The sequence below is a fragment of the Juglans regia genome, chromosome 3 (genome assembly GCF_001411555.2).
Source record: "Juglans regia cultivar Chandler chromosome 3, Walnut 2.0, whole genome shotgun sequence".
In the NCBI taxonomy this organism is placed as follows: Eukaryota; Viridiplantae; Streptophyta; class Magnoliopsida; order Fagales; family Juglandaceae; genus Juglans; species Juglans regia.
Genome location: NC_049903.1, coordinates 30,335,287 through 30,361,165, shown reverse-complemented (window position 1 = coordinate 30,361,165; position 25,879 = coordinate 30,335,287). Strand labels below are relative to the sequence as shown.

At 36.7% G+C, this 25,879-nt stretch overlaps 4 protein-coding genes across 5 annotated transcripts; 1 reads left to right on the top strand and 3 right to left on the bottom strand.

Annotated features, from left to right (window-relative positions):
- The first annotated feature begins 3,291 nt into the window (after positions 1–3,291).
- Positions 3,292–7,219, top strand: LOC108999001 (putative E3 ubiquitin-protein ligase XBAT31). Its single transcript, XM_035688858.1, has 8 exons — positions 3,292–3,633; positions 3,758–3,817; positions 3,908–3,979; positions 4,086–4,207; positions 4,315–4,455; positions 4,543–4,650; positions 5,503–5,758; positions 6,146–7,219. Exons 1-8 carry the CDS (start codon positions 3,454–3,456, stop codon positions 6,536–6,538), a joined length of 1,332 nt encoding a protein of 443 aa, XP_035544751.1. The 5' UTR covers positions 3,292–3,453; the 3' UTR covers positions 6,539–7,219.
- A 574-nt stretch (positions 7,220–7,793) lies between these two features.
- Positions 7,794–11,446, bottom strand: LOC108999006 (uncharacterized protein At3g17950-like). 2 transcript variants are annotated; one of them, XM_018975785.2, is made up of 4 exons: positions 11,361–11,446; positions 10,920–11,054; positions 10,697–10,846; positions 7,794–8,595 (listed from the first exon to the last, which is right to left on the bottom strand). In XM_018975785.2, the coding sequence occupies exons 2-4, from the start codon at positions 10,929–10,931 to the stop codon at positions 8,068–8,070; spliced, it is 690 nt and encodes a 229-aa protein (XP_018831330.1). In that variant the 5' UTR covers positions 10,932–11,054; positions 11,361–11,446; the 3' UTR covers positions 7,794–8,067. The 2 variants fall into 2 exon arrangements, with proteins under 2 accessions (XP_018831330.1, XP_018831331.1); XM_018975786.2 differs by having other exon boundaries at positions 10,920–11,059; positions 11,361–11,436.
- A 2,786-nt stretch (positions 11,447–14,232) lies between these two features.
- LOC108999005 lies at positions 14,233–19,551 on the bottom strand. The gene is made up of 5 exons (XM_018975783.2): positions 18,930–19,551; positions 18,113–18,170; positions 17,914–18,031; positions 17,701–17,818; positions 14,233–14,572 (listed from the first exon to the last, which is right to left on the bottom strand). The coding sequence occupies exons 1-5, from the start codon at positions 19,488–19,490 to the stop codon at positions 14,513–14,515; spliced, it is 915 nt and encodes a 304-aa protein (XP_018831328.1). The 5' UTR covers positions 19,491–19,551; the 3' UTR covers positions 14,233–14,512.
- Positions 19,552–22,207: 2,656 nt separating this feature from the next.
- Positions 22,208–25,452, bottom strand: LOC108998998 (heat shock cognate 70 kDa protein 2). The gene is made up of 2 exons (XM_035688623.1): positions 24,932–25,452; positions 22,208–24,193 (listed from the first exon to the last, which is right to left on the bottom strand). Exons 1-2 carry the CDS (start codon positions 25,143–25,145, stop codon positions 22,458–22,460), a joined length of 1,950 nt encoding a protein of 649 aa, XP_035544516.1. The 5' UTR covers positions 25,146–25,452; the 3' UTR covers positions 22,208–22,457.
- Between the last annotated feature and the right edge of the window lie 427 nt (positions 25,453–25,879).

Sequence of the window (25,879 nt, the reverse complement as noted above, 5' to 3'; positions counted from 1 at the left end):
TCGTTGCCCGCTAGCCACTGCGAGCATCTGCAATGCGTGTCCCAGATGTAAGGCTTCAGCAGCCGTCACTACTTTGGGAAGGGGGAGGCTTCACCGGAGACAGAAACTGCCGGTGGCTGTCTTGGGCCCCCTTGTGGTTGGTGAGATGGATCCCGCCAGCTCGTAGGCCTCACGCGACACTTGTCCCAAATGTGGGGCTCTAGCGGTCATCGCTGCTTGTGGGGGTCACCGGTGGCTGTCCTCCCTTGTAGCTGGCGGGGTGAATCCTGCCAACTCGTGGGTCTCGTGCGGTGTGGACCAGGTGGGGTGAGTGGAGGCACGTAGCTGGTCCCGCCTGGCAATCCACAGATGTGATCCCCGACAAAGAGGCTGCATGTGAGTGGAGGCACGCAGCTGGCCCACAACTATGTGCCACTGGTGTGCACCCTCACGCTGTTGTGCACGGCACTGTGCATGCCATGCACATGCGTGTGTTATACATGCACTGTGCATTTCCATTATCCCCAATATGTCGTGTCCTTCGTGCACAGGAAGTGAACCTAATTGCATGGGTGAGGAGTTGTATCCCATCTAATCTTCTTGGAACAGTATTGTTTATAAAAATAAAAGTTGGAGAATCGAGAATACTTTTTTGGAAAACTTTTATCTACTCGCTTGGTGATTATTTAGCGCACTGGAAAATCTTCCTTCTCCTACCTTTAGTGTAGAAAGTAACTCAGATCCCACAGACGATGCTAACTGTTAATGCTTAAAAATAGTACAACAGGCCGGAATGGGAGAAATATTCATTCCCTGCCCGTTGTGGCGATTCAGGGCACGCTTGGTGTTGTGTGGAGCTCCTAGAGGTGGTTCAGTGCGGTCGTACGGTATACGTGCGTACATCCATGGTAGTGAGCAGTAAGTAAATGCAGAGAAAATACAGAGACGATAACACATAGATTTACATGGTTCGGCGTAATACCTACGTCCACGGAGTTTGCAGAGGGGAGAATCTACTATAATATGATTGTTTTACAGTCTTTCATAATCTCTCATTCTTGCTGTACAATGGAGATATAAGCTCTATCTTCAGGTGGAGATCTCGTCGCTAGAGTCCCTCTCGTGAGGTTGAAGAAACTAAAGAAGTTGAAGTCCTCCCAGTCGTCTGGAAGAAGCCCCCTTTATTTTCAGTCCCTTCAGTTTTTATGTCACGTCTCCTCTCTTTTATGTCACTTCTCTCCTCCTTTTGAGACCATGTCCCCCTCAACAAAACAAGGCAAGGCAAGGCTAAAAAACAAAAAAAAAAAAAAGAGCGAGTCGGATCGAGTCAGGCCCAAAACCCGCTTGGACAAGTCGGGTTGCAGGCCTAATCAATTTATTGAAAACATCCATAAGATTACAAATATATTATAAATCCTAAAGTTTTAAATGTTCTAAAACTTAAATATAGATTGGGTTTCTTAAAAATTTAAAATAAGCCATGTATTTTAAAAATCTTAAAAACCATCAAAGTAATCTCTCTTATTAGTGTAAGATTGAAATCTAACAACACATGGCAAACATCCTCTTTATTGGTGTAAGTTTCAAATCCTCCATAGACATTTACAAAAAAAAAAAAAACCAGCTCCCTAGACAGTTGAATCCTCCTCATGCCAACACACACATATATGATTCTCCTCATCACCTTCCAACAAGTGCAAATAATAATATTCCTACATCTTATCTTATTCTATACGAAACAATCTCTCATTTATTTTTACTAACAAAACAACATTTGAAAACTTTATGACATAAGCACCAACTACCCATACGACCACCTTGGGCACATAAAATAATAATAAAATAAAAAAATAAAAAATAAAAAGCAAGCAAGCATGCATGCCTGATATGACACATCTTTTTCACTTTCCTAAGTATTTGGTTCATTAGCCTTTTACTTTAGAGCTGTAATTAATTGACCGGAGAATGAAATAGAAAAAAGAACCAAACAAAACAACAAGGTTGATGATTTTCTTCAAACACGTAAGAGGAACAAGTCTATAAAGAAGAATATTGGTTGTCGTTCAACAATTTAAAAGGTTGATGATGTCTAAGCACTAATGTCTTTATTTTTCCTCTCTTTTTATATTATTTTTTTTTCTTCTGCATATCCATTTTTATTATTTCTTTCACCTAATTCTTTCTTCCGAATTTTATTATTTTTATATTGTAATAACATGTGAGGAAAAATAATTGAAGACTCAAACGTTTTAAATATTAAATAAATGTATTTTTACATGTTACGAAAGAGAATCATGATCTGGCGGCTATGAACATGAACGGGTGACAGATCAACGGAACTGATAGTTATCGTTTGGAGATTGAAACGAATTTTGTGTATGATGATAAAATAAGAGTAATGTTATGGTATAGTCATTATTTAGGGATTGTATTATAAATTTAGGTAATTTTATTTTTAAATTTTTTAAAAATTATAAAAATATTTCTCTTAAAATGATATTTTTTTTATTTAATAAAAAATTTGCACATACAATTTCTAAGTAAAAATTATAAATAAATTTTTTTATAAAATAATTTGTGAATAATAATGAGATAGTTTAATTTGAATATTTTTTAAGTTTTGTGAAAGCAAAGGTAAAAAAGTTGAATAAAAAAATATTATAAAGTTAAAATATTATTAAAATATAGTTTTATAGTATTATTTTTGTTTAGAAAATTGAAAATTTTGATTTTTTTATTTGAAAGTTTAAAAAAATTATAATGATTAGTTTGAAAATATTTTTATTTAAATTAATATAATTTTACATATAATTATGAAATGCATAAACGTCGTGTAATCGCTTCGAAAAAAATAAAATAATTATTAAAAAATTAATTTTTTTATAAGGATCTCATGTTTTATTCACTTTTTGTAAGGAAATTACATGGTGGTTGTATAATTTATAATTCTAAATATATATTTTTTTTAAATTATATTCAGAAAGAATATGAGATAAAAATTTAAAAGTGTATTTATTTTCAAACAAGTCATAATTTTCAAAATAATGGCGCTGAAAAAAAAAAGAAAAAAAAGAAACATGCGGCCATGTGGGAACAGTCTAATTTGGACAAATGAGAAGTACAGACTGCAGAGTCCTATTGGATAAAAATAAAATAATGTAAAAATTACCCGAAGAAAAATATCTGACAAGCTGCCCGATCTCTGACATGAACACATTGAACAGTCAATCATTCACACGGGGGTGAACCTACCCGAAATCTATGCGGGCAGGTCCAAACTACGAGGCTACTCCAATACTTAAAAGATTGCGTTTCTTTACTTTGATCCGGGGAATTGTTCTCTGCTGCCCTTCCCTTCCCTTCCCTTCCCTGCCTTGCATTGCTTTGCCCAGCACCACCGGGAAGGTGGCTCTTGAGTAAGTCCCGGGAGAACCTCTCCATGTGCTGAGCGAAGAACACAGGGTTGGAGAGGGAATGGGGCAGGCGCTGAGCTGCGGAGAACGTGAAGAGAGTGGGCTGTTCAGTGCGGTTGGGAAAGGTGAGGTTGAGCTCCTTGAGGCTATGGTTGACGCAGACCCAAGTGTCCTGGAAGAGACTAGTGGGTATGGGAGGTTGTCTGCGCTGCATGTGGCGGCTTCAAATGGTCGGATCGAGGTGGGTTTGGTGGTTTCCTCGTTTTTCTTTCTGTTTTGATGGTGTATGGTTTTTATCTTTCATTTTCTTGGGAGAATTTTGATGGTTTCATTTGGGTTTTGGGTCTGAACTGATGGGAAAATAGGTTGTTTCTGCCCTTTTGGACCGGTTCCTTAATCCAGATATCTTGAACCGCTATAAACAGGTTCAGCTTTTTAGCCTTTAATGTGTCTCATACTAAAAGTGTTTGTTTGCGTGCTTTGTTTGAATATTCTTTTTGTTTGCGAATGATTAGACCCCGTTGATGTTGGCGGCAATGCATGGGAAGATTTCTTGCGTGCAAAAGCTTATTCAAGCAGGAGCGAATGTATGTTGCTTCTTATTTTAGTTATGAGAATTTTCTCGGTAAAACTTCTTACTTGAGCATCAAGATAAATCGGTATTGATCATGGGTTTTGTGTGTAATTTACTAGATACTGATGTTTGATTCTCTACATGGAAGAACCTGCTTGCATTATGCTGCTTACTATGGCCATTCAGATTGCCTGCAAGCTATTCTTTTTGCTGCTCATTCCACCCCTGTTTCAGATTCTTGGTTCGTCTCTTCCACCCTCTCTGTCTGTCTGTCGCTCTCTGCGTGTCTCTCTGTGTCCTTGATTCACATCTTTGCTGATTGATTTGCATTGGGTGACATTTGGGCAGGGGATTTGCAAGATTTGTGAACATAAGAGATGGCGGGGGCGCAACTCCACTGCATTTAGCTGCTCGTCAAAGCCGGCCAGAGTGCGTTAATATCCTTTTAGACAGTGGGGCTCTTGTTTGTGCTTCAACTGGTGGATATGGGTAATGCTTTTAATTTGAGGCGTTGCTATCACTGGCTAAATAGCTATCATTTGTCACTCAGATTGATGAAGGTACCATGATCTGCAGCTACCTAGGAAGTGCACCGCTTCATTTAGCAGCTCGTGGTGGTTCTTTGGAATGTGTCCGTGAATTGCTTGCCTGGGGAGCAGATAGGCATCAAGTAGATTCATCTGGGTAAGATTCATCAACCGCTGTGATTAACCTAACTTATGTGCTTGTTTAATTTTTGGATCAACTATAAATTTTGCTTCTTAATGCTATGATTGTACTTTACTTATTTCTTGCCTTGTTGGAACTCCCATTCGATCTCCTTGATTCCTTGCACATGTTTGGGTCAAAAGGTTATTTTAGAAGAACTGAATACAGTGATTATTAATTCAATAGTTGGAAAACCCTCTCCTGGGGCCATACTTATATATTTCAGAAAAATACATCCAAGATGTTATTCTATTAAGAATTCAGACCATATCTGTATGGACTGCACAAATAAGATATTCATAGTGACTAGGGTGAATTTCTACTTTTTGAAAACTAGCAGTTCTCCCTTTTGATTATCCAAGGCTTTAGTAAATTGCCTGTTGCCATTGGACTGTTTATATCAATGGGTTAGTTTGGTCGAAAACTCTGCCAATTAGTATCATCCGAAAGCTGATTCATGCTTTCTATGCATTAACTCTCTAAATACAGGAAAACTCTTTGTAATGAGGAGAGTGGCGGTGTGTGAATTTGTTTTCTTACAAGTAGGCTACCAACTTGAACCTCATGGGGCCTTGCATTATGCATGTAAATAGTGTAGCACCAACAGCATTGGTTGGATATAAAGAGGAAAAAAAAGCATCACAGCAACTGATAATTCATTTATCACAAAAAATGCACTCAATGTTTTTGGAGCCTGACTTGATTTTATTCCCATGCGGTTTTCCTTTGTCCTAAAGTTTTTGAAGTTTGCATTGTATAATGATCGTAGTGAGAATTTTTGGTTTTGAAGGTCTATTGCGGAAACTTGAAAATGAATGATTTTTGCAGGAAAATACCATACACGGTTGCACTGAAACACAAGCATCGAGTTTGTGCAGCCTTATTGGATCCTTCATCAGCAGAGCCTCTAGTCTGGCCATCACCTTTAAAATTCATCAGTGAGCTCAATCCAGAGGCAAAAACATTGTTAGAGAGGGCCTTGAAGGAAGCAAACATGGAGAGGGAGAAGGCCGTATTAAAGGAGACTGTGTACTCACTTCCATCTCTGGATTCTGTTGTTGGAGCTGATGACAATGCGTCTGAGGTAATATTCCCTTTTTTTCTGTAGAAGGATAATTGTAATGTAAATTCTATGTATTTTAGTCCTTGAAAACATTATTCGAGGAAAACCTAAAACTCTTGGTAGAATTTATTCAGGATGTTACTTATAAAAAAACAAAGAATTTATTGAGGATGTTTGTATAAAAATGTATAATTATCCATTCTTAAGATGGTGTATGTTTTACAATTAAGTTGAAGAAATGTGACATCAATAAATATGCATTAATTTAATTTGTACGAGTATGAATAATCCAAGTTGACCAGGGATCGATGAAGGAATGCCCGGCCAAGATGCAGGTGATAAATGTGCTTCTCCTGCATCTTAAGCCTTGCATCTAGCTTCTTATTTAATGGTGAAATGTTCTCACAGGCCAGCGATGTGGACCTATGCTGCATATGCTTTGACCAGGTATGCACAATTGAGGTCAGACCATGTGGTCATCAAATGTGTGCTCATTGCATCCTAGCCATATGCTGCCACAAGAAGCCCAACCCTACGGCTGCTTGCCCTACTGCCCCAGTTTGCCCATTTTGCAGAAGTAGCATTACCCAACTAGTAGTTGCCGAGATTGAGACTAGCAATGATTCAGAACTTGAATTTAGTCCCTCGAACTCGAAGCCAAGGAGATCAAGGAAGTCCAATTTCAGTGAAGGCAGCAGCAGTTTCAAGAGCTTATCTGCCATGGGCTCATTCGCTAGACTGGGTGGTCTCAGTCCAGGTAAGATTGCTGCTGAATGCAACGTGGTGGTTGACAAGCCTTGAAGTAACAACCCTGGACTTGGTTTCTCAGAGTGGGGCATTCTGGAAATCCTGAATTTGCTTCGGAACTGAGACCCACATGGGGTATGAATATCAAACACCATTACATATAAATATATATATCATAATATTCTAAAAGAATATGAGAATAGAGAAGTTAAGGGTCCTTGGGTAAGTTTAGGTTGATGAATTCCATTCTATAGAGATGAGCTTCATTCAAGTGATACTATTCTAGTCAGAGAGCTTCTCTGTAAATGAGAAGCATCGATGTTCATCAGGCAAGTATTCAGAATCTATTTTTCCTTGAAAATATAGTCAATTTTCTTTGATTGCTCAACCATCATGGACAATTCAAAATAGACAACTGCTGAGAAGTAGATCAACTGTATATCCTACTGATGGAAACTGGGAGAAGATTCTGTTTGTAGTTGGGAGCTGCTGTTTTTCTCCAAATCGATCTTACTTGTTTAATCCACTTAGAATTAATGGGGTCTAAGACCTGAAAGAGCCGAGCTCGAGCAATGCTTATCTACTCATGATCTCTAGAGCTGATTTCTACTCCTGCAATGCTTTGTGGAGCTCAAAGCAATGAAAAGTATATGGATTTCATTCATGTCATGAACAATGCCACGTTTTTATTCCTAATGGTCCGAAAATCTGGACTTACTATTTCTTTCCTAGCAAGTGTATTTTATGTTTTTTCAGTTTCTTTTCCTTTTTTCCCATCTATTTATTTCTAAGCTGGTTATGCATGCCTCAAGCACAAATATATATATATATATATATATATATATATATATATATAAAGAAAAAAAAAATTGCACTGTTGGGTCCCCATTGAGATCCTCCATGTGTGGCTGTAGAGCCACGGCCCACTCTTATATGAATCCACGCCTGATGTGACACTTTAATTATTATAATTTTTTAAATTTTAATATAAATATAATAAATAATTTAATTTTTTTAAATTTTAAAATAATAATAATATTAAAAATAATATTTTATCATCTCAATTCAATTCAACGACAAAACATAATCTTAATATTAAATACAATTTTAATATGCAACTTTCGCACATTGTTTTAAAAAAAAAAAATCACCAGTAAAAAATAAAATTTTTTATATGATTCGAAATTTACCTACTTTAGATTCTTTTTAAAAACGTTTTTCGTTTCCCCCATATAATTCCATTCTGTTGATTTTAGGCCGCATTCCATTAACGGGTAAAGCACCAAGAATATTTTGAAAGACAGCCAAATCAACAATATTATATACTACTTTTAATGCTATAATATGCAGAATTGTTTGTCAAAGTAGCCGCTTGCCTCAACACTCGCACCTGATCGACATATGAATATGCCAAAAAAAAACCCTCCTTTTTCAACATGCTGGACCTTAGAATTTCGTACTCCAAAAACAAAAAGGCCCCCATCTGAATCTGACTCATTGACGATTAAGGAATCAATTAGCCAGACCCAAGACAAACATACAACATGAAATTAAATATAATGTTCATTGATAGATTGAAGTCATCATTTTATGAGGTATCCACGCAAGCAGGAGAATAGTAATGGAATCCCATACCCATTGCCGGCCTCTAAAAATTCGTTTTTGGATTGTTTTGATCCACCACCTTTCTCATGATCATCCAATATTGGAAAAGTACTCGATTGAGGAGCAACTTGGCCACCAACAAACAGCGAGTTTGCATCGGAAATGGGGAGGGTACTGGATGAGAAATCACAAGGTGCAATATCAATGGAGGTTGGGCTCTGCAGATTCCTTCTGTATATGCCTGCAGTTCTCCTCTCTGCTTCGAGAAAGTGACCAAGAGATGGAGTACTATTATTCCTGGTGTTCACGGCATCAGTGCTGAGTTTTGAGCAAAGTGAGAACAGCCATGCAGGCAGCTTGGGCTTGTACACGTTGTTGTTCCTCATGTCTCTCACGGTTTCTGCTGCTCTTCCCCTCGTCGATCTTCGTGAAAGCTCTAAAATGCTAGAAACTCCAATCAGGCTGCCAAGCGTGATGCTTTTCTCGTGGAAGAATGACCCGGTGGACTGCAACCAATCACACTGAACAGCTCAACGAGAAAGAAAAACACCGCATGGAAGAGTACCATATCAAACAAATATCATTATTAGATAGTCTTGGACAACGTGAGATTTGTGGACACATACTCATGATGTTTAAGGAGAATTGTTACATAAAAATAAATTAACGACAAAGGGATTCTATAAAATTAAACTTATAGACTGATGTAACTTGTGGTATGTTAAATTGTAAAGTTATTTTTATTGTAAAGTAAATCTAATATATCCTATATATAAAATCATGTTAATTTATAGATTTATTTTTATGAAATCTCTTTATAACTGTAGTACTTGTCTCACGTAGATATATAATTTAAATAGCATATCATCTTAATTATGATAAGATAGAACTAGTAGTATCGCACCATATATAATATTGTCATCAATCCTCCGAGAGCATCTACTAATTAATTTTCCATATCAAATATACACGTACAAAAGTAGTTTAATTTCCAAGCTGTGGTGATGATCATGTCTAGATTGATGAACATCGTCATGGTTTGTTATCTTGGTCAGGTATCAATTAAGTTAATTAATGCACATTTTACCATAGGCTTGCCTGCTTGTCTTCTATTTTGAAATAATGGTAGAGACCACTCATGTGAACAATACCGTGGACAATCATGTTTAAGAAGGTCAGAAATAGAAAAAACCGTAGTAAATATGTTTGTTGGAAAACACTCATGATCATCTTCATACAGCTAGGATTTTCAATGAAAAGCTGGGCCACTACTGTCTCATGTAAAAATATGAAAATAATGCACTATAAGAAAAATGAGCATTTGTGACGATAATAACTATTTAAGACAAAAACAGATTCATTTTAGTAAGAAATAGTCATTTTTACAAGAAATAACTGACCACAAATAATCAATTTTCTTATAATGACGTGGGTATCTTGCTTGCGTTTTCGTTACATTGAACCTAGCTGAAGCTGAGTATATATATATATATATATATATATATATATATATATATATATGTTGAGAAGCATCACGTACTTAGTGCTAAACATTTTTTTAATGCAAACAGCAAAGCTTGAGATTCATATGTAAAGTAACACTTTCAAGTATATATATAATTAAACACCATCATAGAAAACCATGTGGAAAGAGTAAAGTACCACCATATATACATGATATATATAATCATGACCAGGAGACTGATAAATTAACTGCACACATGATACACACATACATGAACAGCACGTAGGAAACTTAGATGTTTATTGTAGTCATATATATTTGAAAATAAAAAACCAATAGCCATTGATCATGGAGGTGCGGTAATTATACATGATGAGATCTAGAGAGTAGAGACTGCATGCATATCAGATGGGGAAATTTTATAGACACAATTCTATTTTATTTATTTTTTAATAGAGTTTTTTATAAATTAGTTGTAAAAGCATTATTATTTGACAAGATCAATACCTTTCATTTAATTAACACGTATTTATAAAAAAAATTATTAAAAAGTTTGAGCATGAAAAATTCATTACTCATTATCACTTCGTTTATTTTCACAATTCCTCTCAACTCATCTCATTTTATCTAATTATTATAACTTTTTCAAATTTTCACAAAAAATAAAATAAACAATTCAATTTATTTTAAATCTCAAAATAAAAATAATATTAAAAAAATATATTTTAATTTTAATTCCAACTCATTCTATTTAATCTCGCAATCATTCATTAGGCGTTAAATGCTGTCTGAGATTTTTAAATTTACATGTACAACAATTAATAAATATAAAGTGTATTTCTTTTCGAGACGTAAAATCCGAGCAAGATATCTAAAATTTTCCCACTAGACACACTGTACATACCAATAAAAGGGAAAACTTGGCTTCTTATTGTATTATATGTCATGACCGTCAAAAACTGTTTGCAAGCAGAAGAAAAACAGTCATCGAAGAAACAAGCATGCATACCGGTACAAGACATCGTGGAGGGAGGAAAATTCCAGGTATAGGTTATAGATCAATCATGTTGGGTTTTCGTTTCTTCTCATGTTCTTTTTGTCTTTTTTTGGGAGGAGTTGCAGTTGGGCAAGATCATACTGACCTCGGTATCAAGATCTGAAGAAGAAAGGGAGGAACAAGTGGGAGAACCGGTGAGCAAAGTGCTGAAGGAGATTGATCCAGACAAATCACTATTTCTCACCAACCCAACTCTCGCATTCAGTGGTCTCAACCCCAGAGGCCACCCCTCTTCCTGCATTCAAAACCAATCACTTCTTAACCTAGTACCATTACGCAGTGTTTGTGTATGAGAGAGAGAGAGATACCTGACGAGCCATGATTCTCAAGCTAGCCCCAAGGATTTGGAAAACTGGGACTGATTTGATATACTATGAGAAGTTCAGCGAGGTCACCTCAGAGAAAATAATGAACTGTCATTTCCACCCCAGTACCATCGTTCCCTATTCTGACCAAGTCATAGCAGAATAAAGCAAAAGAAGAGGATAACATAGAAAGGATAAGATGGACATGAAAGTAAATAAATAAATAAAAATTATAATGATTTTACTCCATAGATACAGAACAAGAAGCGAGTGGCAAAGAAAAGAATGCAGGGACTCGATAGATGGGTGAAGATCAGTAGACGAAGATGCACGAGAAAGTTGAAAATGGCAAGCTGTGCTCAAAACCGCATTGCCTGATTCAAGCACAATAGAGCCGAAACAAAAAAGGAAAGAAAAAATCCATGGAGAGAATGATGTCTCTACCCGTTTCTTTCTACGAAACCGTGGTTGGGCAGACAGAATGGCCTAGACGGAGGTGATCACAGAAGTGCGAATAATCTTTGTACGGGAGTGAGATAAAAAGGGAAGCGCTCTGCGGCAGGGAACCCAGAGCCAGAGGGGTGGGCCACTCAGACACTCAGAGGGAGGGGACTGGCGACTGGGTGGCAGGAATTTCTCTCTAACTTACCATATTACCCCCGTAAAAGGTTTCGAATTTTTATTTTTTTATAAAGGGGTGGAATTTGGAACCGAAAATTTTCTTTTGGAGAATTAGATAATGATCAATGCTACGTTCAGTTATTATTTAGATACTGTAATATAAGCTTAAGCAAATGAGTCTGTATATATAGTTTTTAAGTGAAGATTGTAAATAAAATTTTTCTTAAAGAACATGTCATCAGTCATCAATCATCAAATTCATGACAAAAAAGATTTAGAATTTAGGTATTATTTGAAAATAAAGATTTTTTCTTAAATAATTTTTCATAATACCAAACAACTTAATATAAAAAAAATAATTTAAAATTATCATGACGTTTTACAAAATATCAAAAATCAAGACAATTCGAACAATTTTTCAAATTATAATAAAAATAATTTTAGATTTTCTACGATCGAAATGCATTTTTTATACCTCTCTACAAAATCTCATCCTGAATAAGTTACATACCTATATTATTGATTATACTCTCCATACATGATATTGGAGAAATTAAAGGCTTTGTTATTAAGACATTGATTTGAGTTTTTCCTTCGTTTTATCTCTCCAGAAGCTTTTTTATCTACCAAAGTAATTAAAGATTCCATCATTTTCGTCCGGACGGGGGTGGAGCTTCGGCTCCTCACTCCCTCTTCCTGTTTGGCCAACGTTGGAACTATCCCTAATTTTGTTTTTGTTTTTTTTTCTTGTAGTTTTCCATCCGTAGCACTAAGATGTATCGATCTTTTGCCTACCAGCCTTCTACAACCACCGCATGCTCTAGTAATAGACTCTCATGCCGCCATCACACGCGACACTATTGGGATCAACGGCTTCGAATTTCTGAGATCCAACTATTACCTTCTTTCCAAGAGTGGCGCGTGAATCACACGCGCCTCCACAACCAGTGACAGCTCTATGCTGATGTATCGACTCATCTTCTGGACCTTTGATTACTACTTTTCTATGTTTCTGCTTTTCCTAACCAAATATTAAGATAAAGTAATAGTGAAAGTCTCCTTCAACCAGTTCGGACCAACAAAAGGTAGCACATAACATTCCACTGTGACTTTTAGTCGTAATTTTATGGTCTATTTATTAAACTATGCAAAAATTGCTTCAAACAACTTCATCTTCCCCTTAATGAAAAATGGGTGGGAGCCAAATTTTTGAGCACTCCAGATTCCTCTTTTTTTATATCTCTTATGTTGCATTTACTTATTTTGATATGATTATTGGAAATTTCCACCACATTAAATCTAGTATATTGTAATTACTTAATTTATCTATGAAATATTTGCTTAAAAAAAAAAAAGCCATTGATTTGAATTGTTTCGTGACACAAGTCACAACCTGATTGAATTGAATCTATAGCAATGAATCCATTTGATTTGACATTAAAAAGAGTTGAATGAAAGTTTGCTACATAGCATTTTTTTTTATATATTTGAATCGACACAATTCTTGCAATTTATTCAGTGCCAAAACTACAATTATTTATAACAATTTACACTTCCATTAAAGTGAATTTATACATAAAGAAATTAACCTTCAATAAAGTTACGTCGCAAGTGTAATTCTTCTCAATTGTTCATATCAATGTTTTTTAAAAAGATGATATTTTGTAATTATAGAGTATTTCATTTCATCTTATTATTACAATTTTTTTAAATTTATATACAAAATATAATATAACAATTTAACTTTTTCAAATCTCAAAATAATAATAATATTAAAATATAATATTATAATAATATTTTATTTAACTTTCAACTTTTATCTCAACTTATATAATCTCAACTCACTATCTAAACGACACCTAAGTGCCGCACACTCCTAATTTTGCCCAGGGGTCTCATAAAAAAATTAAATATGAGACTGTCATAAAAAATTTAATTTTTTAATTGTTTACCATACATTTTTAAAAAAGAATGTAAGATTCTTGCACAATTTATAATTGTATTTAAATTTAATCATTTTTTAAAAACTAAATAAAAAAGTGTTAAATACAGTCTTTTAGAGTTCACAACTCTTGCACACTCCCCTACAGGCTACAAAGAAAATACACCATGAAAATATAAAAAATTATATTCATCATCTTCACACCATACATCATATATTTATTTTTTATTTTTTTTCTCTAACTAAATATTTAATGTATAAATGATGAGTAGAAGAATTTAATTATTTTAGGAAGAATAAAATAAAATAAAAATTAAATTATGTGGTATATAAAAATGACGAGTAACAAAATTTGAAAACATTGGTCTTTTCGTTTAGATCCCAGAACCACTGTATAAATCATTTTACATAAAAAAAAATATATATATATTATTATCTTTTAAAATTGTGTTTCCCTGCTTTATCATTTTTAATAGCGAAAGGAGGAGAAGACGCCACGCTAAGACTGAAAAATTGAAAAGGAAACCGTTCTGCTTTGGTAGACATCCGACTGTTTCATCCGCTGTTTGTAACATCACCACCTTTTGCTTTTTTGTCCCCCCCTCTCTCTCTCTCTCTCTCTCTCTCTCTCTCTCTCTCCTTCCTTTTGACAAAAACTCGGTCGGTATCTCCTAATTCAGCCCCCCAAACTCCACCGACGTCGTAAAATGTGGTGAATAGTCAGGCAGTAAGAGTAATAAAAAGTAAAAAAGAAATAAAAACTAGGCTTACCCCCACCATTACTTTTAGCTACCCAGAACGGGGAAAAACGGAAGAAAGAAAAATATTTCTGCTTCAATGTCATCAATATCACAAAGAAGCAATTAGGCAGCGTTCTCCTCGTTCAACAAGCACGTGGAGACTCTTAACTTTTGCTTGCTTTTTCCTTTACAATCTCGATCAAATCAAATTCAATGCACATTTCTTGACTGCCCAGAGCTTTTTGCTAATGCCACATGCAATCTCACCTTTTTTGACACAAAGATTGATCCTGTCATCGTTGGACTTGGACTTGGCTTGCACCGGGTCGATATTCTCCGATTCCAAGCAGGTCCTGCAAATGTGAGGATTCTAATCTTCATGCAATAATATTCTATAATATTGACAATGAGATAATTTTACATTGTTTGAATGAGTACATCCATCCATGACCCATTATGTAACAGTAACACCTGAATTTCGCATTGGGAAATATGAATAACCCAGATGGAGTGGGTAGTTAGTTATAAAGGTAGTTATGTGTGCTAAGTCCTATATTACTTAATAGGTGAAATTGAACTTTATAAGTGATTCTAAGGAAGCTTCAAATTGTACAGAGCGTGCCAGCCACTAGTGTGCTATTGAAAAAAACAAAAGAAAACAATTTCAATTGTATGCAAGATATTTTAATATAGTTGCAAATAACTTTCCAGCAAGCAGCAGTGCATGAATAATACAAATCATGTTTGCAAAGTGACAACTGATATCACTACAAGAATAGGACTTGGAAATTAAAAAGCGCATCTGGAAGATGGTGAAGCTCCATTTTCAGCTTGTTGGTTGGCTAAGGAGAAGATGGCGAAGCTCAAGGCATTAGGTGTTTTCATTTCCATTTTTCTTTCTTGATGACCTCATCAACTAATTCAAAGCACAATGAATTAGTTGATGAGGTCAGTGAGACGGCCTTGTTCTGTTCTTTCAAACAGCAATGTATTCGAGCCAATTACCGTTCAGCCACTGAAGTTTTGAGGCATGGAAACATCTAACTCAAAACTGCATTACTTCTCAACTAATAATCTTAAATCGTCATCTTTGTGTCTAAAAATCCATCCCAAATCATTGTATTAGTGCCATCCATAATCTTTGCAACAAAGCTCTTAACTTATCTTCACCCAGTGAGGGTATCGCAATTTTTTAACATAAAGTTTACACTTGACAGAAAGCAAGCTTTAAGAAACAATGAGAAAGTTTCTACACAAGAACCCATCAAGTCACATACTTCTAAGTCTAGGATACTCTTCTCAAGGGACATTGACCAATGGTAAAGTCAATGGTCTTTGGACCAAATGGGATCTCCTCCTCCCTCCCATAAACAGGGGGCAAAGGGTGGAGTCCCTAATAAACAAGGGGCAAAGGGTCTTTGTCAATCAAAAAACGACCTGATCAATGACAATCAGCTTAATAAGTTTTAAGCATCAATCCAGGGACCATGTAAGTAGGTTTGTGCAAAACTCCAAACTCCAACTCTACTTGAACCTCCATTCTAACTTTGTTTCGAGAGAAGCTGGAATTTAAGAAGCTCTGCTTAAAATAAGTGGGTGACAGAGTTCAGAATCCATCAAGACTCGGAAAAAAACCTGAAGGCTGAACCCCAACTCCAATTTATTTGAAAACAATTTATTACATGTGTCTGTGTATTAATAACGCTGCTTCAGTGAACAAAATTTGAAATGGTGTAGTGACTAGCACGCTTTAGAATTTCTATGAGGTTGTATGTTATTTGTCACCGAATTCATAGTCACACTTTTGTATTTACGTATCATCCAAAACAGCACTGTTTTGGCTTTTCTTTTTTTAACATCCAATACGGTGCTGTTTTGGATACCCTAAACATATTACTCTCTCCCTCTCTCTCTCTCTCTATACTTTTGGTTTCATGTTGAACGCCAAAAGCTGCCACATGAGGGGCATTGATTTTGATTAGGGATGTCAATATATGACACGACACGATAATAGTGGGTTTGGGTTTAATCTTAATGGGTTCGGGTCAAAAAAGGTTGAGTTAAGACACAATTGCTTAACGGGTTAATAAAGAATCAACCCGTTATGACTTGTTAAGAAAGTTAAAGTTACAATTATACCCTTATACTTAAAAGTAAAATTGTTGGGATTTTAATTTCGATATTTTTATTGTTTAGATTGTAATTTTGGACTTATAGTTAGTTTTATATATTTTTTTTTATAGATATTGTGATTTTAACATTTATATAAAATTAAGCTAAATTTAATAAGGTCAAACGGGTTAATTTCATGTCTATTCAACCCCTTTATATAAATGGGTTGAAATGAGTCGGGCCGGGTTAACCTATTTCGTAGTATTCACTAACGGGTCGTGTGTCAACCCATTATGTTAATGGATCGTGTTAGGGTTTGAAATTTTGACACGATAAACTTAACAGATCGTATCCGGGTTGACCCATATAGTATAACATATATGCCTTGATAAGACATGAACATGACCCGTTAACACGATTTGACACCCCTAATTTTGATGCCAAATACTGAATGCCACCACATGAGGGCATTGGTTTCACGCCGAGAATAACTGCAGAATCCGCAGCTTCCACTCGTGATCCCCTTCTCATGGTGTTTATCAGCAAGTACTCTCCTCCTCCTTCGTAAGACCCAAGACTTCTTTTTATTTTTGTTTTAACAAATCTAATTTGTAGGTTTTACTTGTTCTTGTGTCTTGAAATTCTGTGAGTTTTTACTTTCTATTTGTCCATGGAACTGAAGCATGCTAAATTTGTCGCTTTAATTTTGTGTGATCAGTGCTTTGTGCTTGTGAATTCTGCTTTGCATGTTTGATTTTTGCTCATTTAGGGTTTTGGGTTTGATTATGTGCAAGTACGCAAATTTTCTTATTTGGATCAACTCTAAAGAGTGGCTCCAACTCCATTCTGATTCCAAGCATGTGGAGCATAGTCGAAATTTGTTATGATTCCAAGTCAGAGTCTAGAAACAACTCCGAATCACAATGGACTAGAAGCTCAGAGTCTTGGATTCCGACTTCGTTGGAGTAAGATCCCACTCCTAAATGTAAGTTACTAACCCGTACAACTCAGTCCATCTCACCTAGATAATCTATCAGGATTCACAAAAAGAGAATAAATAACATCAAAGGTGCAATTTAACAATATCATATGACTCAAAGTGAGCTAAGCTGGCCAAGTCTAGCGCATGATTATGACATCAGGCTAAGCTCAACTTGATCAAAGCTGCTTTTTGTATGTAAATTATTACACATAACAATGTGGTTGACAGCCAAAAGGTGAAGCCGGACCCTTGCTTCACCACCTAAGGCCACCAACACAACTTGATCAAAGCTTACTGTGTATAGTTCTGTCATTTGGGAAAAAAAAACTAGTTGTTGAATAGAAAACACAATTAGTCAGAAGCCAACAGGTAGAAGGAAATATGTACCTGGCATGCTTTATTTTTGGCTCTGGTCTCTGCTGTACTTGGTATATCATGATTTGGTTTTAAGAACCTCTTCTCACGCCGCTCACATGAGCCCCATCCATCTGAGAACCTACCACCTCTAGGGAAAAAAGAACGAAAAAGTAATTACAGCATAAAATATATCAGATATAGTAGAGAAGATATTGCTTTATCCTTAAAAGCTAGAGAACATACTGCATGTATGCCCGAACCACAAATTCAGCACGCTGAACATTACGGTTCTCATCAAATTCAATTGTCTTATCTTTGATTTCAAAAGAGAGATTGAAGTAGAATGATATCTTCCTCCAGCCTGCTTAATAAAGATGCCCCATGTTACATCGATTGCTCTCATATTTAATCAGCAAGAAAGGAGAAACCCATAATCTTTTACCTGATTTTTTTATGAAAGGATTCCCAGAAATCATTGTGTAATCAGTTTTCTCCAAAATCTGTCCATGGAATCACAAATTGTCAAAGACAGCACTTGACTACATCAATATGCCGGGATTCCATTGGATTATTTTTCGTGTGGCATGCGATTTTTGAGAGTGCGTAGCAATTGTCACTGCGTTGTGCATGTGCAGATACATTGAGTTCATTCCTAACAAATAACTATCAGAAACTCGGAACCTCAAACTTTAGACGCTGCAGAACACGTCTGAAAAGGCAGAAAAGTGATAAGTTATCAGAAAACGGGAGGTTTGGTCAGTGAGTTGAGATGAGATGAGATGAAAGTTGAATAAAATATTGTTCGAATATTATTTTTGTTTTAAAATTTGAAAAAGTTGAATTGTTTATTATTTTTTGTATAAAAGTTTGTGAAAGTTGTAATGTTAGAGAAGATGAGATGGGTGGGATGAGGTTTGAATCCAAACCTCTGTTTGCTCAACTTTCAAAAGTTTCCTTGCCAGAACCGAAGAATAAAAAATGTACCATTTTACACAGATATCACACATTTATAAAGATCGTGATGAGCGAAGGACCGTTGCAGAGCACCAAATCGATCATTTTATAAGATTCATTACTCTGTTATAATATACAACACTTCAAAAATTAAATAAACACCCGATTTCTCATAATTAACATCAGCAATTCAGCATAACAAAAAATTATTTGCACATGTAACATTAACTGGTATGCAAGGAATACCAGTTTGAAAACAATCCATTGAAAACAAAAACGAATGCATTAAATTTTAAACTAATTACCGCCATAGCTGCATTCTGATACTCCTTAAACAGAGAAACCGAAGGGAACCTCCCAGACAAGCTATGCCTCATATTTAGGTCCTCGCTCCACCCACACCTCCCCGGGGAGCCCTCCGAACGAGCACTAATCTCCTTCACGCCGAACCTTTCGATATCAGGAGACAAATGCACTTCAGGAGACGAATACGCTGGCGTGGTGGGCGTGCGCTGCACATTCCTGACCACGAGGAGGGGACTACTCTCGCTCACTACCGAAGCGCAAGTCCTCGCCACCTTGCGTGGTGGGCGATAAATCCATGGTTCCTGCACCACCTCGCCTTCGGAAGAAATCCTAGGGTCGGAGTCTGCAAAGTTAGGGGTCCTAGGGTTTCTAGTAAACTTTGTCGGCGGCGCGGGGTTAGAGATTGGTGATACTGGCTGGAAATTGGGATATTTGATTGCGAGAGGCTTGCGAGATTTGGAGGATGAGTGAGAGGCTGCTGCGGTGTCGATTACGGCCCACAAAGCTGCGTCGTCGAGGTCCTTGTCGTCGGCGACAGAGTAAGGGATTGGAGAAGCCATTTTTTGTGTTTGAATGGTAAAGGTCTGGTCACGGGGCACGGCATGTCATATCGCGCGTGAAGTGTTTTCGAATTCACATTGTAAAGCAGTAGGACTGCAGGAGGCAAGGAAACGGCGTCGTAAAGCGTTGGTTATCGCACACTCATGCATGATATAATTTTATCTATTATAAATGTTTTAATAATAAAAAAAATTATATAAATAAATTCATATAAAATTAACGTAATTTAATGTGATATATTAATTTATAAAATTATTTTTATTATAAAATTAATTGAATATATTATATAAAATATATCAATTTATAAATTTTTTTTTATAATTTCTTTTTTTTTATAAAAATACCAATTCTTTTCCAACTTTGATGAATGTAGTTAGTCATAAGTTATTTAACTTCCAGTTTTTGGGACAATCTAATATCGTTATTCACGTGAGAATTAGCTAGCTATTCACAATTCTCCAAAATTGTGAAAAATAAAAAAACACGTGCTTCACTTTCATTTGATTGAAGCTGAGAAATCCGACTAGCGAAGAGAAAAATAAAATAAAATTAAAAGTAAAACTTAATGCTACCTAATGTAACTAAGAAAATACTTTAATCACACATAAATTATATAAAAGTAAATCTACAAACTGACATAGTTTGATATGATATGTCAGATTGTAAAATTATTTTTTATTATAAAATAGATTTAACGAATTTCATGAAATCACGTCAGTTTATATATTTATTTTGTATAATCTCTTTATGTCTGCGGCTCATGTAACTAACCTAACATCCTACACTTTCAGCATCTATCCACGCTTCTTTAATCACCTCAACTAAAACTCACACATATTCTCAACTTTGTCGACAAAATAAAATCATATATATGGTGCATTTATTTCATTTGTTCGTGCCACTCGTATTTGGATCAGAGTAAACATACCCTACAGTAAACACTCCCCTTCAAATGAAGGAAGCTTAAAGCAGAGGATCGACTCAAGTACAACCTGGTAGACATTTGAAAAGCAAGTAGATATGTACTGATCCATGAGACTCAAGCATCCACTGTGGAAGGGCATGGATGATTAAATCTTGAAAGTTCGAGGCATATGAATTTGATGAAGTGGTTGGTGCGTGTGGAGTTCTGACGGTGGGCAACGCGTGGGAGGCACACGTGCGCACCATTTTGCAACGGCGCATCTTGTATTACAACTTAAGAAGATGGTGATACAACACGTTGTTCGGACGTATAACCAAAAAGTGTTTGATCAACAAAAAGAGGGGTGGGAAGAACAACAGCTCCTCCTCCACTATTATTCCTCACAGTTTATTATTATTTATAAATTATTTAATATAGTTTAATAAAAATTAAAAATTTCAAAGTATCTCATTGACTTGTAGGGCCGGGATAATTTGATTGGGTCGGCAAATATCTCGAACATACAAGTCTTTTTGAGAAAATCATATCCAATCTATTAGACCACCTGAATACAAGTAGGGAGGACCTCCAAAGTTATAACATGATCATAGATGGAAAGAGTATTTTTTGCTAACAAGTGGGCAATAGAATTGCCATTTCTCCTAACATGAGAAACCTCCCACTTGGCAAAGAACTTAAGAAGATGTTTAGCCTCCTCAACAAACATACTAGCACTATTGAACCCCTCTTCCTCCCTTTTTAGAGCATTAATGACTTGTAGAGAGTCCCCTTCAATGATCACTTGAGATAGCCCAAGTTATAAGCCAAACTGGACTGCAATGAGGGCTCCATAGGCTTCTGCAAGTGCTGGATCAGGGAAGAGATGTTTCTTGGTTCTCTTTGAAGCAATGGTATGTCCTGCATTGTCCCTAACAACCACTCCCACTCCAATCAAACTTTCTGTTTTGTCTACTGCACTATCCCAGTTCACTTTGATCCAATCTGATGGAGGGGCCTGCCAAGTCTCGACTGAGTTGCAATGTTGCACACTGACCTACCAGGATCTTTCCTCATTTAGCATATCCATAGTCCTTCTTGCATCCTTGACAATAGCATTCGGGTGAGCAAAAGAGCCATCAAAGATAAATCTATTCCTTTTCCACTATATCAACTTTGCAACCACAGCAAATTCTTGGATGAGTTGGCAATCCATAGTCCGAAATAAGGTTTCAAAGATTTGGATCATGGATGTATAAGGGAGGTAGCTTTTCTGTAGTCTTTTAGAACACTGGCCCCACATATCTTTTGCTGCCTCACATCTCCATAATGCATGAACTGTGTCTTCTTCCTCCAGCTTACAAATGGGGCAGAGTGAGACCTCGACTATTCTCTTTCTAAAGATGTTTGATTGAGTTGGAAGGGCCTCTAAGCAGGATTTCCATAAGAAAACTTTATCTCCAGGTTGCAGACAACGAGACTATAATGGGTTGGCAATATTTAATTGGGGGTTGGAAGTTTTGAGGTAGGAATTTGTGCTGAACCCCAGTAGCCTGGCTCCTTCAGACTAGACAAACTATGTTTCAATCAATCTAATCTATCTAATTATTTCGATAAATCAGAATATCTAAATTTAAAATACGAGATTTATTTTAATCTCAAAATTAAGATTTAAAGACCGCATTAGAGCAAATTCGATTAAGTGTATTCCTATTAACTAAAAAACACGCGAAATGGTTAGGGGAAATAATATTTGATATGATCTGTTAATCTAACATTGATAAAAATTATAATAATGACAACAAAGAAACCATATACGGGGCAAGAATCGACCTTGATATTCCATAAGTATAGAAATTAGCCTGGCAAAAAGGTAGCCCGGCAAAATTTTTTGTTTTTGGGGTGAGTAATTAAATAAACGGAAGTAGCACAGGACATGTAAAGCTTTGGCTTTGAACAAAAATACCGCCCTAGTTCGTTCAAAGCCACAAAATTCGATAGTTGAAAAGAAAGATACAATAAAAAGTTACGAATGGACAACAACAACTTCAAGGCAGAAGGAGGTTTAGTCAACTTCCTCGATCTTGGGGCCGGCACCACTTCCTCCGGCATGACCGTGACCATCATCATCCACATCGCCGCCCATGTCAGCACCAGCACCTTGATACATCTTGGCAATAATTGGGTTGCAGATGCTCTCCAACTCCTTCATCTTGTCCTCAAACTCATCTGCCTCCGCGAGTTGGTTGCTGTCCAGCCATTGGATGGCCTGCTCGATGGCGTCTTCTATCTTCTTCTTATCATCTGCATCAAGCTTGGCACCAATTTTCTCATCCTTCACCGTGTTCCTCATGTTGTATGCGTAATTCTCCAGTGCATTCTTGGCCTCCACCTTCTTTTTGTGCTCTTCATCCTCAGATTTGTACTGCTCTGCCTCTTGAACCATCTTTTCGATCTCCTCCTTTGAGAGTCTACCCTTGTCATTTGTGATGGTGATCTTGTTCTTTTGACCCGTGGTCTTGTCCTCCGCAGATACATTCAGAATACCGTTGGCATCAATATCGAAGCATACTGTGATCTGAGGAACACCCCTGGGAGCAGGAGGGATTCCTGAAAGCTCAAATTTACCGAGCAAGTTGTTGTCCCTGGTCCTTGTTCTCTCACCCTCGTAGACCTGGATCAACACACCAGGCTGGTTGTCGGAATAAGTAGAGAACACCTGTTCCTTCTTTGTGGGGATGGTAGTGTTCCTGGGAATCAACACGGTCATGACACCACCAGCAGTTTCCAGACCCAAGGAGAGAGGGGTGACATCCAAGAGCAGGAGATCCTGCACCTTCTCATTACCCTCGCCACTCAAAATAGCAGCCTGGACTGCAGCACCATAAGCAACGGCCTCATCAGGATTGATGCTCTTGCATAGCTCCTTACCATTGAAGAAGTCCTGCAAAAGCTGCTGGACCTTGGGAATTCTGGTCGACCCACCGACGAGGACAACATCATGGACGGTGCTCTTGTCCATCTTGGCATCCCTCAGACACTTCTCAACAGGCTCCATGCACTTCCTGAAGAGATCCATGTTGAGCTCTTCAAATCTGGCACGAGTAATGGTGGAGTAGAAATCAACGCCTTCATACAAAGAATCAATTTCAATGGTAGTCTGGGCAGTGGAAGAGAGAGTTCTCTTTGCCCTCTCACATGCTGTCCTCAACCTCCTAAGAGCTCTTGGATTGCCATTGATGTCCTTCTTGTTCTTTCTCTTGAACTCCTGAACAAAGTGGTTCACCATTCTATTATCAAAATCCTCGCCACCAAGATGGGTGTCACCAGCTGTAGCCTTCACCTCAAAGATACCCTCTTCAATAGTGAGAAGAGAGACATCGAACGTGCCGCCACCAAGATCAAAAATCAAGACATTTTTCTCGCCAACACTGGTTGCCTTCTTGTCAAGACCGTAAGCAATGGCAGCAGCAGTGGGCTCATTAATGATACGCATAACATTGAGACCTGCAATGACACCAGCGTCCTTTGTAGCCTGACGCTGAGAATCATTGAAGTATGCGGGTACAGTGACCACGGCGTTCTTTATTGTCGAACCAAGGTAAGCCTCTGCAATCTCGCGCATCTTCATAAGAACCATGGAAGAGATTTCTTCAGCAGCAAATTGCTTCTCCTCACCCTTGTAGTTGACCACAATCATCGGCTTGTCTCCGGGGCCCGGAATGACCTTGAATGGCCACAATTTCATGTCACCCTGAACTGTGGCATCACTAAATCTCCGGCCAATTAACCTCTTTGCATCTGCAGAGATAGGTAATTACGAATATTAGACATTTCAGTTTGATGAATCATAGTTTATTATTCTATATATGAAGAAAATATAAACTACCAAAACAAATGAACATAACTTACATCATGCAGTTAAATAATTGCAGGAGTAAATCAAGTTTTTCCTTCTGGAATATGCTAGCTAGAATTTAACGATTCCACATTTTCTACAAGCAGTTTAAATAAAAATGAAATAAGAAATAGAATTCCACATAAATGTAAAACGACTTTTATTTAAACAATTATTCATTCTCGAACCTATTTCCTTATTTACTTACTCCTGCCACACCGAGGCAATAGCATTACCCATGCAAAAAGCGTGATAACTTATTGATTATGAATAATTACCTCTTCAAACGACATAATAAAATAAACTAGTCTTCACTATTACGCAGATAGATTGCAGTGCCAATCTAAAAAACAAGTCAACGGGAATACTAACTCAGCAATGAAGATCTGACCGATTATAAAGAAACAGTAAATAGCCTAAAACAAATATCACTTTACCGACCGCAAACAAGCAAATTTCTGAAAAGTAAAAAAAATAAAAACATTGCCAACGTACAGCCTACATAGCCAAATAAAGAAAGCTAGATCTATATGCGTTCGGTAAACTGAAAGACATCTAGAAATGAAACAGCAAACATAAACAAAGGAATTAAGATCTAAGAATCAGCGAAGGAAATATGGTCGCAGGAGCTCAGATCTCACCGAAGACGGTGTTGATGGGGTTCATGGCGACCTGGTTCTTGGCCGCATCACCGATCAAACGCTCCGTATCGGTGAAGCCAACGTAGGACGGCGTTGTTCTGTTACCCTGGTCATTGGCGATGATCTCTACGCGGTCGTGTTGCCAAACTCCCACGCACGAGTACGTGGTTCCGAGATCAATCCCGATTGCTGGGCCTTCTCCTTTCCCGGCCATTATGATGGTTCTGCCGACGGAACGAAAAGAATAGAATCGCAAGAAGGAAAGTAAGATCTGAAAGCAAGCTAAAGAAAAAAGAAGAAAAGAGCTAGCTAGGGTTTCAACGTGAGAAAGAGGAGATGGGCTGAGCACAGCTTATATAGTGTTAGGATGTTCGAGAATGTTCTGTCGGTATTTTAAGTTTTGGAGCCGTCCGATTTCAAATGGAAACTGACGGTTTCAGATTGTTTGGATTTTGCCTTCTCCGTCCATGTTGACTCATCTCCGGTCCTCCTTATAACTTGTAATTTTATATATAATATTTACCGTGCAGTATGGAGTATGAGATGAGATTAGGTCTTGTTATTTTTTAAAAAATATCTCATCGTTCGAGAATGTTCTGTCGGTATTTTTAAGTTTTGGAGCCGTCCGATCTCAAATGGAAACTGACGGTTTCAGATTGTTTGGATGTTTGCCTTCTCCGTCCATGTTGACTCCTCTCCGGTCCTCCTTATAACTTGTAATTTTATATATAATATTTAACGTGCAGTCTGGATTATTTTTAAAAAATATCTTATTTCATTTTATTTTATTTTATTTAATTATTATAAATTTTTAATATAAAATAAAATAAATAATTTAATTTTTTTAAATTTTAAAATAAAAATAATATTAAAAAATATATTCTAATAATATTTTATTTAATTTTTTAATTTTAATTTCAATTCATCTCTTTTATAAAAATAAACAAA

Excerpts from the sequence above, each read along its gene's own strand:
- LOC108999001 (XM_035688858.1), top strand. The coding sequence starts at position 3,454 with ATGGGGCAGGCGCTGAGCTGCGGAGAACGTGAAGAGAGTGGGCTGTTC. Across the intron at positions 4,208-4,314 it reads ACCCCTGTTTCAGATTCTTG|GGGATTTGCAAGATTTGTGA; the intron begins GTTCGTCTCTTC and ends ACATTTGGGCAG. Across the intron at positions 4,651-5,502 it reads CATCAAGTAGATTCATCTGG|GAAAATACCATACACGGTTG; the intron begins GTAAGATTCATC and ends TGATTTTTGCAG.
- LOC108999006 (XM_018975785.2), bottom strand. Across the intron at positions 8,596-10,696 it reads CTTCAGATCTTGATACCGAG|TCCACCGGGTCATTCTTCCA; the intron begins GTCAGTATGATC and ends GATTGGTTGCAG.
- LOC108999005 (XM_018975783.2), bottom strand. The coding sequence starts at position 19,490 with ATGGCTTCTCCAATCCCTTACTCTGTCGCCGACGACAAGGACCTCGAC. Across the intron at positions 18,171-18,929 it reads ATCAGAATGCAGCTATGGCG|ATTTTGGAGAAAACTGATTA; the intron begins GTAATTAGTTTA and ends TTCCATGGACAG. Across the intron at positions 14,573-17,700 it reads CCAAAAATAAAGCATGCCAG|GACCTGCTTGGAATCGGAGA; the intron begins GTACATATTTCC and ends TCACATTTGCAG.
- LOC108998998 (XM_035688623.1), bottom strand. The coding sequence starts at position 25,145 with ATGGCCGGGAAAGGAGAAGGCCCAGCAATCGGGATTGATCTCGGAACC. Across the intron at positions 24,194-24,931 it reads CCCCATCAACACCGTCTTCG|ATGCAAAGAGGTTAATTGGC; the intron begins GTGAGATCTGAG and ends CTATCTCTGCAG.